The 10,958-nt window shown below is 40.4% G+C and overlaps 1 protein-coding gene across 2 annotated transcripts; it reads right to left on the bottom strand.

Moving 5' to 3' along the window:
* Positions 1-251: 251 nt before the first annotated feature.
* On the bottom strand, positions 252-9,039 carry prkar2ab (protein kinase, cAMP-dependent, regulatory, type II, alpha, B). 2 transcript variants are annotated; one of them, XM_036151231.1, is made up of 10 exons: positions 8,653-9,039; positions 6,841-6,848; positions 5,590-5,767; positions 4,298-4,404; positions 4,073-4,226; positions 3,880-3,981; positions 3,726-3,800; positions 3,580-3,645; positions 3,350-3,488; positions 252-903 (listed from the first exon to the last, which is right to left on the bottom strand). In XM_036151231.1, exons 1-10 carry the CDS (start codon positions 8,911-8,913, stop codon positions 749-751), a joined length of 1,245 nt encoding a protein of 414 aa, XP_036007124.1. In that variant the 5' UTR covers positions 8,914-9,039; the 3' UTR covers positions 252-748. The 2 variants fall into 2 exon arrangements, with proteins under 2 accessions (XP_036007124.1, XP_036007123.1); XM_036151230.1 differs by lacking the exon at positions 6,841-6,848 and adding an exon at positions 8,515-8,547 and having other exon boundaries at positions 5,590-5,729; positions 8,637-9,038.
* Positions 9,040-10,958: the final 1,919 nt, after the last annotated feature.

Raw genomic sequence — 10,958 nt, 5'->3', positions numbered from 1 at the left:
TCTTTCTATAACCATTACTGTATGTAGGGTGAAAGGCTTCTTCTGGTTAAAGGTTTGTGCTCCTAATTACTATAAAATCAAAATAGATTATAAACCAATGTTAATAAAGACATAACTGCCGTTGTTTGTACCACAAAAGAGTACTAAAGGGCAGCATATGGCCCGCGGGCCACATGTTGGACACTGATCTACAAAGGTGGAATGCTCAGGTGTTATATTGAATAATATTGCTTTGTGTCATATGAGTGGTTTGCAAAAAAAGAAGAGCGAAGCATCCTCCAACTGAGATGAGTCCATATGTGTTGTCGGTTTTTTAACTATACCCTAAAAACGGATTTCTAAAAAAAAAAAAGAAAAAAAGAAACCTCAACAGTGGCGTCTTCTTGAAAAATCTCAAAATCATTCTCTTTGCCCTGCTTCATGTTAAGTATTTGCTTCAAAGGCAGCTCTAACATAAAATGAAAGAAGCAAAAACAATAAATGTTTAAAATTAAATAAAATCCCAGCCTTATTATCTGAATAGTTACAATGTATGAGCTTTTACCATGAGTTCACACTCATGGTAACTCCTGAATCACTTCGTTTTCTTCACCACAACCTTGGTTTCACACTAAGTTTTATATCAACAAGAGGATCTCCGTAAAACTTTGGGTTGACAGATGCATACGCAGACTTACGGCCTTGCTGTGTATGTCAGCATACAGTTTAAAACATTTGGTGCATTGAATGCACCTTAGCCATATGCTTATTATTCACATGCTGGTTCAGAAACAGAGTCCTGATGTTTTAAATCATCACTGCAGCCAAACAGCGCCACCAGCTGGTCCTCGTACTGCGAGATGTTCCTCTTCATGATGTCCATGCAGGGCCCCAAGAGGCGCTCAAACGCCTGGATGTCGATCACTGGAAGAGAATTGGATTTGATTTTTAAATCAGATTTGTGCAGCTGCCGTGTTTTTCTTCAAACAATACCTGATTCTGTCCATTTAGAAAACCTACTAGCAAAACAAAGACATCAAACTATGGTCATATTGAGTACAGATACATTTAAACATAAAAATAATCTAGAATAATCATGATAAAGATCAATATTGTGAGTGATTTCAGACCCTGAAACTCATGTCGATTCATAATCTTTTACCGACAGAGGTACCAAACACTGCCTCAACGACCAACATGTTACTCAGCCTTAATTAGCCATTAATGCCATATTGATGCAGTAACTCATGCAAGAGGAGATCCCAACCAAGTATGGAGAGCATAGAGATGAACATACTTTTCAGAAGCCTGACATTTCTGTGTAAAATATCCTTTTCATTAAACTTTTGTAATGTTTTAATTTTCTAGGACATTAAATTTTCATTATATCTAAGCCATAATCTTTAAAATTGTAGGATAAGAGAGGTGTCACTGTGTGAAATCATGAGTTTCAACTTTTTGAAATAAGAGAGAAAAAAAGATGTAACCTTTTCTATTTTTGACCTTTTGTTTATTTAAAATAGGAGGATTTTCTCTTTTTGTATTTCTGTACCTGCCTTGAGTTGAAATAGAGTGAAGGTGCTGAAATGTTACCTTTTAAAACACGATGTCACAACACTAACCCTGGCTTTGCTATGAAAGCGTCCGGTCGGGTTGGATGGTAGTGGCTGTGCTAGATTTTGACCTTGTTGCCTGTTGAAACATTGATTTGTAGGACAGTAGAGCCCCCCCCCCCCCCATTCAGTTTTATGGATGAAATTCAGTTATGTGACGAGCGAAAAGGGCCGCCGGTTTAGAGTTTGAACATCAGCATGAAAATAACCTCCGATTTGATAAAAATAGCCTTGAAAATTGTATAATTTATTGGGATTATATGTGATGGATCAACAGATAATCTGTGTGATTTGTATCTAGCTGTCCAGACTCAGTTGATTGTACAGCTGCTTTTCAGTTTCAGCTGCAAGTCTTTTTTTTTTTTGGTACGTTTCTACCAGATTATCTATATTTTTGGCTCATTGTTGTTTTCAAACTAGCTAATCTCAGACAGATTTAAAGAGCATGTGTGGAGATCAGTTCTTGAGTCTCTTTGATTGGGCCACTCTAACACGTGAATGTGTGCTGATCTAAGCCATAGTTGCTCTAGCTCTATGTCTGGGGTTGCTGTCCTGCTGGAAGGTGAACCTCTGCTCCAGTCTCAAGTCTCCTTTTGCAGGTTTTCTCCCAGTATTCATCAGTTTTCAGCCCTCCCTTCCCATTAACTAAGTGGCGCAGTTAGCAGCACTGTTGCGTTTGGAGTTGAAGAGTTTTCTACATGCAGTTTGCGTGTACTTTCTGGGTACACAGGCTTCCAAAAACAGGATTGTTAGGTCTCCAAATTGCCCGTAGGCGTGCGTGAGTGTGGTTGTTTGTTTCCGGTGTGTCTCTGTGTTTTCCGCTGAAATTTCCAAGGGTTTGAGGAACTAACATTAGTCTCAGGGTAGCTGGTCTGAGGTGCTGGTGATTTGTGCAGCTTTAACAGGTCAGAGATGTAATTTGAAGCTTGATCTCACTGAGAATTGAAGGCTAACAACAGGATTTTAAAGTAAAAGACTAAAAAGGTCTCCTGTGAGCAGAGGACCTCTGCAGCTCCTCCAGCATTACCACTGGCGACTTGTCCAGCTCGTCAGCTCTGGTGGGGGGCCGTGTCTTGATGGGTCTGTAGCAGTTCAACCTTTACTGAATGTGGAAAAGCTTGGAATATTGTTTTATAACCTAACTCTGCTGTAACACTCTCCACATCTCCTGCAACCAACCAACCATTCTCTTTCTAGGAGGCTCCTTCTGGAAATCACAGCTCAGCGTTAACACTCCACCACGCAGCGAAAAGCACAAGATGCAGAAACGGAGCCGATTCATTGGGTCTAAAAGTTAAGCTCAGCGGTTCATTAAGCAAATGAAAACACGACAGCCCAAAAAGCCCCAGACTTTGTTTCACCCTGAGAAACCAAAGTCTGGGGCTTTAAAGGGAGCTAATATAAAAAGTTTCATCATTGATGGGCCGAGTTGGCAGCTTGAATCCACTTACAGTGCTAACACATGTGCTCCTTTTTAGTTTTTTGTCTAAAAAAATTTAAGTTTTCTCAAAATCCACCTTCAAAATGTATTTATTTTTTTGGGAACGGATGAACTATTTGTGTTAAATTTTCATACCCCTGCATTTATAATTTGATGTTCCAGAAACCTATATATTATAGAAACACAGGTGTGGCGGCGTCCTACCATGCCTGACAGTGCGGTGAAGATCCATTCATGCATTATGATTAAAAAAATAAAAATAAAATAATAATAAATAAATAAATAAAAATAAAAAAAAGGTGGACGTTTAACACACCTAAACATTTGGTCTCTCCCACGGCGTAGACAGAGGCTGCTCGAGGTTTATTGGTGACCAGCGCCAGCTCTCCGAAATACTGCCCTCTGGAGCAGCGAGCCACTTCCACCTCTGCGTTGTCCTGCCGGCCCGCCTTGGTCTGCAGCAGACGCAGAGAAACACGTGAGTCAGACTGCTAAAAGAGACCGAAAACAGGTCTGTTCCTGCTGAGATTATCAGAGAACATTCACCTTGCTCTTGATCAGTATCTTCACCTCCCCTGACTCCACGATGTAGAAACAGTCGGCTTTGTCGCCCTGCAGCAACAGAGGCAAATCTGTCACGAGTAGACAGGAAAATGTTTTTAAAAACAGATTTAAAAAAAAAAACGGCATACCTGTGCTATGATGCGATCTCCGTCTTTAAACGCTCGCACTCCCAAAACGTCGACTATCTTCATCCTCTCGGAGAGCTAAAGTGAAGCGGAAGGTCGTCATTTTGTGCGAGTCGGCTTTTTTCACGATGACTTTGTTTGCATAAAGTCCACAAACCTCCAGGCAGTTCAGGAGAGGCACGCACTCTATGAAGGCCTCGTACATCCTCCTCTTCTTTGCGTTGTTTTTCACTATCAGCCTGTGAAACGTCGCTCGGTCCTGACCGGGCAGAAACGGAACCTTTTGTTTTTGGTGTGGTTTTGCGACAGCGCCGTCGGGGTTAGAAGCAGAAGCGGCGTGGCTCACTCACCAGGCCCCACAGAGTGCCCTCCTCTGTGGCTACGATGGTGGCAGCCCGCAGCGTGTTGTACATGAGGGCCAGCTCCCCGAAGCTCCCCTTGTTGTTGTACTTCCCCACGCACACGCTCACGCCATCCTTGGCCACAAAGATATCATACACGCCTCTGGAATGACGAGGCACGGGTCAGGCCACACAGCTTTATTCACGTTAAATAGAAATAAACGTCTTCCTCACTTGTCTATGACGTAGAAATTATCCCCGTCGTCTCCCTGGTCTATGATGTGGTCCTGAGGTTTGACCAAAACCTCAAACATGGCGTCCAGGACCTCAGAGAACTGCTCCTGGTGGACGACGAGCAAAAAAATTAAAGTTTTATTTCAGCCTATTTTACTGTCAATTTGCAAACTAAAGAATGTGCTTGATACATTTTTTATTTCTCTGTATTCATGAATTTGGATGTGCCAAAGCCACAAGTTCATAAATATATGTAGCATATCTGAAAAGTCCCAAAAATAAATGAGGTGTAAGATAAAATTGATCTTACAATCTAAAATGTATTGATTTATAAATAATAATAATAATAATAATAATAATAATAATAATAATAGTAATAATAATAATAATAATAATAATAATAATAAATAAATAAAAAGTCAGATGAAGCAAAACCATGATTCTGCCACCTCTGTGTTTTACAGTAAGACAAAATCACTAATGTGGAAAATGAGAGCCGTCAGGCCACATTAACACCCTGCAGACAACGGAGCAAATTGGCTCAACATTAACTTTACACAAGCAACAGAGATGTTCAAAAATATCATCTGTTACACCGATATAGAGGAGGTGTGAAATAAAGAAGCAACGCAATAACGAACGGCCACCATGCAAGAGAAACACGTGAAAAAATGTTTCATACGGTGTTCGTAGGACTGCTTTCCCTCTAAAAGTCATAAAACAGAGAACCTGCACAGGACTTCTCTTTTCACATGACGCCTCTCCAACAAAACAATTGATTTGTTTTTTTATCTCATTCTCCACAGAATGAAATTAGGATCATAAATAACAATTAGAGTTAAGATAATGCGCTCATTTCTGGGCCTGACTGGAAGATTATGCAGCAAAGTTCAGTATAGATGGCGTCGTGTTGAATCCTAGAGGGAGATCTTTGTGACTTTGCAGACTATTAAGCAGTTTTTATTTATTTTTTATTTTCATTTTTTTTATTAAGCAGGTTTTGAACTGATCTGATTGGTCAGACACTCGTGCAGATAACACATTTGTAACCATGTATTATGGATTATGCCACGCCCAAAGAGTCCAGTCCTGCTGTTGCCTCTGCTTGTTTAGCTTTTAATCAGGACATCTGTGGCTCATTCATGAGATGCATGCAGATCAGAGACGTAATTGAACTACAGCTGTCTGCTCAGCCTGACGCGTGTGTCCACAGGTCAGCCGTCATCATCATCATCATCATCATGCACTCCTCGTACCGCCCGTCAACGCCGACTTCAGCACTTTTTCTTTACCTTCTCCAGGGTCTTGAACAGCAGAATGTCTTTGCAGGCGTCCTGAAGCCGTTGACGCTGCTCTTGTGTTTTGGGATGCACGACCTGAGGCTGGGCGTCATCGTCCGCGTCGTCGTCAGGGTCGTAAGCCTCGGCACAAACTGAAGCAGAACAGACATGTTTGGGTACTTGGGGAGACCTTCATTTTGTGCTCCACCTGTGTCCCCAGGATACATAAAAAAGGTTTTTTTGAGGTTTGCCAGAGAACAGAAACACATGTTCACACTCCTGCATCTACAAATAATGACCTTTAACAGCTTAAAGGTCATACAAACACAGCGTCACATGTTATAAATGTTACCCGTCTGCACTTGTGCCAAATACAAACCGTATTAATGAAGTAAATTGAGTAATTAGGTCTCTAGATATCCTCTTTTGCTAGAGCAAAGCTGCCCTGGAACATCTGGACCACTAGCTTTGTCAGTAGGCGAGCCTGAAATGCTGCAAGAGGAAAAATAAAAGACAAAAGAAGACTGCCAGACAAACATCATACTTTCTCTCCACTGTTTTAATGAGGTCCATTATTAACTTCACTTCACACATAGGTAATATTCATCCATTTCCTGACATTTTAACCTCTTAAATGCCACTTTTTTCAAGAAAAACATCCACATATATCCGCTTTCATCCATCCTATATATGCACATTTAGATAGCGGAAGGTATTGTTCTTCTATGAGAGCATGAGAATTCGTCAGCATGAAAATTAATCGATTCTGATTCATTTTTACTTTTTGTGCAAAGTTGTGTTCATCTAAATTTCTCATCCAGTCCCTTCCAGCTCGTTCTGGGTCTGCCTCATGGTCTCCTCCTAGTGGGACGTACCAGGAGACCTCTCAAAGGGAGGCAGCCACGGGGGCATCCTGTCCAAACCACCCAAACTGACTCCTTTTGATGTGGAAAAGCATGAGCTCCCCCCAGATAACAGTGATCCTCATCTCGCCCCATCTCTAAGCCTGAGCCCGGCTGCCCTCTGCAGGAAGCTCATTTTGGCCGCTTGGATCCAGGATCTCTCTCTTTTGGCCGTGATCCAAACCTCGTGACCGTAGCTGCAGGTCGGAACTTAGACGGACCGGTAAATGGAGAACTTTGCTTTTTTTTGGCTCAGCTCTTTCTTCACCACCACAGGTCGGAGCAGAGCCCTCATTACCGCAGATAAAGCCCCAATCCGTCTGTCCGCCTCTCATTCTATCCCACCAAGACACCGGGGCACTTAAACTGCTCCGCTTGAGGAAGAGACTGAACCGGAGGGGGGGCAATCCACCGTTTTCTGGCGGCCTCAGACTTAGAGGAGCCGACTGTCATCCCGGCTGCTTCGCACTCAGAGTCAAACCGCTCCAGAGCTCGCTGGAGGCCAACAGAACCACAACATCTGCCAAAAGCAAAAGGCAGGATATTGAAGTTCATTCCCCAGATCCAGCAAACGCCTACAGACCAGAGAAGCATGACCTGCTCAGCTACTTCACAGGTCCACTTTTCCCCGGCCAGGACGGAAGCTAGTAGGTTTTCCCAGGGAGGCTGAGAAGTGTGAGCCTCAATAACTGGAGCACACTCTCCAGTCCTCCTTCCTACAAACTGGGACCACCCAGTGTTGTATAGTAACGAAGTAAAAATACTTCACTACTGTACTTAAGTATATTTTGGAGTACTTTATACTTTTCTCGAGTATAACATTTTTTGATAACTTTTACTTTACTATATTACTGTAACAAGTGTTTTGCAGTAACTACGTGCAATAATGTGCTGTGTTTATTTTTATTATTATATTATTATTATTATTATTATTATTGTGTTATATTATTATGTTATAAAGGTCACTCATTCCTGCTGCTACCTGATCATACTCGCTGCTTTATAAGTGTAACTATTAGAGTAGCGACTGCAACCATGCACCATAGCTGCAACAATAACTGCAATAACTTATGTGCAATAAGCTATTTAAACAAGGTGCTATAATCCGTGCATTAAGCCTGTGCAATAGTCCTGTATAAACTGTGCAATAAGCCTGTGCAATAGTCCTGTATAAACTGTATAATAAGATATGTGCAATAACATATTTATACATAGGAGTGTACAGAATTGTATATAGCTGTATAACTGTATCTAACTGATTGTACTTACCTACTTTGACACCTTCTTCTGACTTTTGACTATTGAGCCGATGGGACAAGTGAATTTCTCCACTGTGAGATCAATAAAGCTTATCTTATCTTATCTTATTTCTGAACTTAATTGCATACTTTTACTCAATACATTTTCAATGTTTGCTTTAGTTACTCGTTACAAAAAGAGTAACTAAACCATGTTCTTAGTATACACCCCCTGGTCTAAATTTTGCCTGCACTTGGTTGTGTACAATTTTAAAGTGCATAGCACTTACTTGAAGAAGGAAAACTGAAAGCTTTCAAAAAGGTTGTATTTTCTATTTAAACTGCACTTGGTTGTTTGTTATTTTAAGTGAATTTGACTTTCTAAGTTTACCAAAATCTAACAACTGTCATTCAAACTGCATTTGCTTTGTTTTACTTTTTACTTATACTTTTTATTATATTACTTGAGTACATCTATTTTTACAGTAATTGTCATACTTAAGTACAGGACATGTCAGATACTTTAAGACTTTTACTCAAGTAACATTTCAGTCAGTGACTTGGACTTTTACCAAAGTCATATTTTAGAGAGGTACTTATACTTTTACTTGACTCTGAGATTTCAGTACTTTTTACAACACTGGGACCACCACCCCAGTCTGCCAGTCCAGCGCCCTACAATGTCCGCAGCCTATTAAACAACCTGGAGAATGTTATAGTTTTTTTTTTTTCATCAACACAGGGAGAATTAAAATTAAGAAGCCCCAACACTAAATCAGGGAGGGTCTTTCACTGACCTGCCACTCTGCGGCTCCTACCCGTCCTGGACTCTGAGGAGAGGGCAAGAGGTTAAAAGTTTTTACACGATTTTACACCAACACGGCCCACAGCTTCTACGTAGCGACGGCGGAGCACTCACTGGGAGCTTCCTTCACCTCCTCCTCCTCTTCGTCGTCGTTTTCGTTGGACTTGTTTGCCACCGTTTCAATAGCGACCTCCTTTTCTGCAGGCTTGCTGCTGCTGGTGTCGCTGCTGCTCTGCTTCCCGGCTCGCTGCTCGTTCTTTTGGTTCTCCAGGATCCGCGTGAAATGCTGCACAGCAAACTCCACCAGGTTGGGAGGCCTGCGACGGAGCACCTCCAGCGTGTAACCCTGCAGCAGCTCCTTCAAACCTGCTGGGATCTCTACCGTACTCATTGTTACAGGAGGTCAGACGCTGGACTCTGGTTTAGAAAAACCTGGATCTGAAAAAAAAATAAAAATAAAAACTTCAGTTCATCTCCACAGAGCTCAAGCTGAAAACCTAAAATATGTCGTCCTCACCGATTTGAACCATCAGCACAGAGCTCACCCCCCCCCCCCTGTGAATCTCTGCACTTTATTGATTTCTTTATTTAGCACAGCCTGCCGGCAAGTATTGACCAGCGCTGTCCGCAACATCTGTAATTAACAGCCGTTCAATTGATTTAATGTCAGAATTTGATGATTTGTCGGAGAGGAGCATTTTAAACTGAGATGATGCTGCCTGACATGTAAAAATAAACCAAACCGAATAGAAAATTAAAAGCATTTCAAAACTTTAAAAAAAAGGTGTCAGCAACAGACTTTGCATGAAGTAATATTAACATTAGATATTAGTGATGTTTAAATCTGAACATTATCTATAAACATGGTTTTAAAATCCAATGGATCACTGGTGACCGTTTAATAATGTCTTTGTTCTGCAGGATCCGGCTGGACGAACACAGTTGTAGTCAGAGATTTACGTTCACAAACAGAGCAACCACAACATTTTTTTTTTGTTTTGTTTTTTAAATCACCAAGAACTGGGCACACATGTTTAAATTACCTCAGATCCACACTGGGTCAAAAAAAAAATACACCCACTCCTGATCAAAATATTAAGACATGGGGAAATTATAAATGTTCATATTCCATGTTAATGGACCACAATATACTAAAAAATGAAAGGCAACACATCCTAGATCTGAATGAAATATTCTTAAATACTTTGCTCTGGATTTGGAGCCACACTCAAAATTAAAGTGGAAAAACAAACTATAGGCGGTTCCAACTTTGATGTAATGTCCTTAAAACCAGTCAAAATGAGGTTCAGTAGCGTGTGTGGCCTCCAAGGCAAGGCAAGGCAAGGCAAATTTATTTGTATAGCACAATTCAGTACAAAGACAATGCAAAGCGCTTTACATGATTAAAATATAGCAAAATAAAACAGAATAAAAGCAAGTAGGAATAAAATGTAGATAGAACAAAAAAGAACAAAAAAGTGGTGATTCAGTTAACTAGAACAGTTGAAGGCAATCTTAAACAAATGTGTTTTTAATCTTGATTTAAAGGAACTCAGGCTTTCTGCACCTTTACAATTTTCTGGAAGTTTGTTCCAGATAAATGGAGCATAGGAACTAAATGCTCCATGTTCCTGTATGACCTCCCTACAACGCCTGGGCATGCTGCTGATGAGGTGGTAGATCAGGGGTGTCAAACTCCGTTTGGCTTAAGGGCCGCATTCAGCTTAATCTGATCTCAAGAGGGCCACACGAGTAAACTCATTGCAAGATTAAATAGAACTAATAAATGTGGACTTGTTGTTGATTTTTATATTAAATTAATTTCACTTTTACACAATGTATTATGAATAACCTCAGCGTTTTTAGGAAAAGTATGTGCAATTTCAACAATACTTTTACTCAGTTAAACATTTACTTGTGCATTATGCATAAGAACTGATCACAGTGATTATACAATGTTGAGAAACATTTATTCACATTTTTTGGAACTTAAAAACACTGTCCTGCATGACAAAATACATCAAACAGATAAAAATTAAGAAATGTTTAAATTTTTTTAACACCTGAAGCTTAATCTGCTAATTAAAACACAGCGCCCCTTGTGAACAATATAGGAACTGCATATTTTCAATTAAACGAAGTACATGTTTTTTCAATAATTGTTTTATCATTCCCTTCCTTTTATTTCCTCTTTCACCTTTTGTTTTTTTTTCTTCTTGTTCTTCCTTTCCTCTCCTACTATCCCATTGTAGTGTCCATATCATTTGAGATATTCCCCGCATGAATCATAATAAAACTGCAGTACTGCTCCACTTGTGAAAGTCAAATCTGATGAGCTCTTTGTGGCATCTTATTGCCACATTGCCAGACAGGACACTGGGGGGGGAGGGGGGGGGGGATTTTTTTTTTTTTTTTTTTAATAATGATAATGCATTT

The sequence above is a fragment of the Fundulus heteroclitus genome, chromosome 20, assembly GCF_011125445.2.
Source record: "Fundulus heteroclitus isolate FHET01 chromosome 20, MU-UCD_Fhet_4.1, whole genome shotgun sequence".
Taxonomy (NCBI): Eukaryota; Metazoa; Chordata; class Actinopteri; order Cyprinodontiformes; family Fundulidae; genus Fundulus; species Fundulus heteroclitus.
The sequence above is the reverse complement of the archived record's forward strand: the minus strand, read 5'-3'. Positions and strand labels throughout refer to the sequence as shown.

What these genes read in the sequence shown, in the direction of transcription:
- prkar2ab (XM_036151230.1), bottom strand. Translation starts at nt 8,913, where the DNA reads ATGAGTACGGTAGAGATCCCAGCAGGTTTGAAGGAGCTGCTGCAGGGT. An exon ending in AATTTCTACGTCATAGACAA is followed by an intron (nt 4,227 to 4,297) that starts GTGAGGAAGACG and finishes TCGTCATTCCAG; the next exon opens with AGGCGTGTATGATATCTTTG. An exon ending in GAGATCGCATCATAGCACAG is followed by an intron (nt 3,646 to 3,725) that starts GTATGCCGTTTT and finishes CTGTTGCTGCAG; the next exon opens with GGCGACAAAGCCGACTGTTT.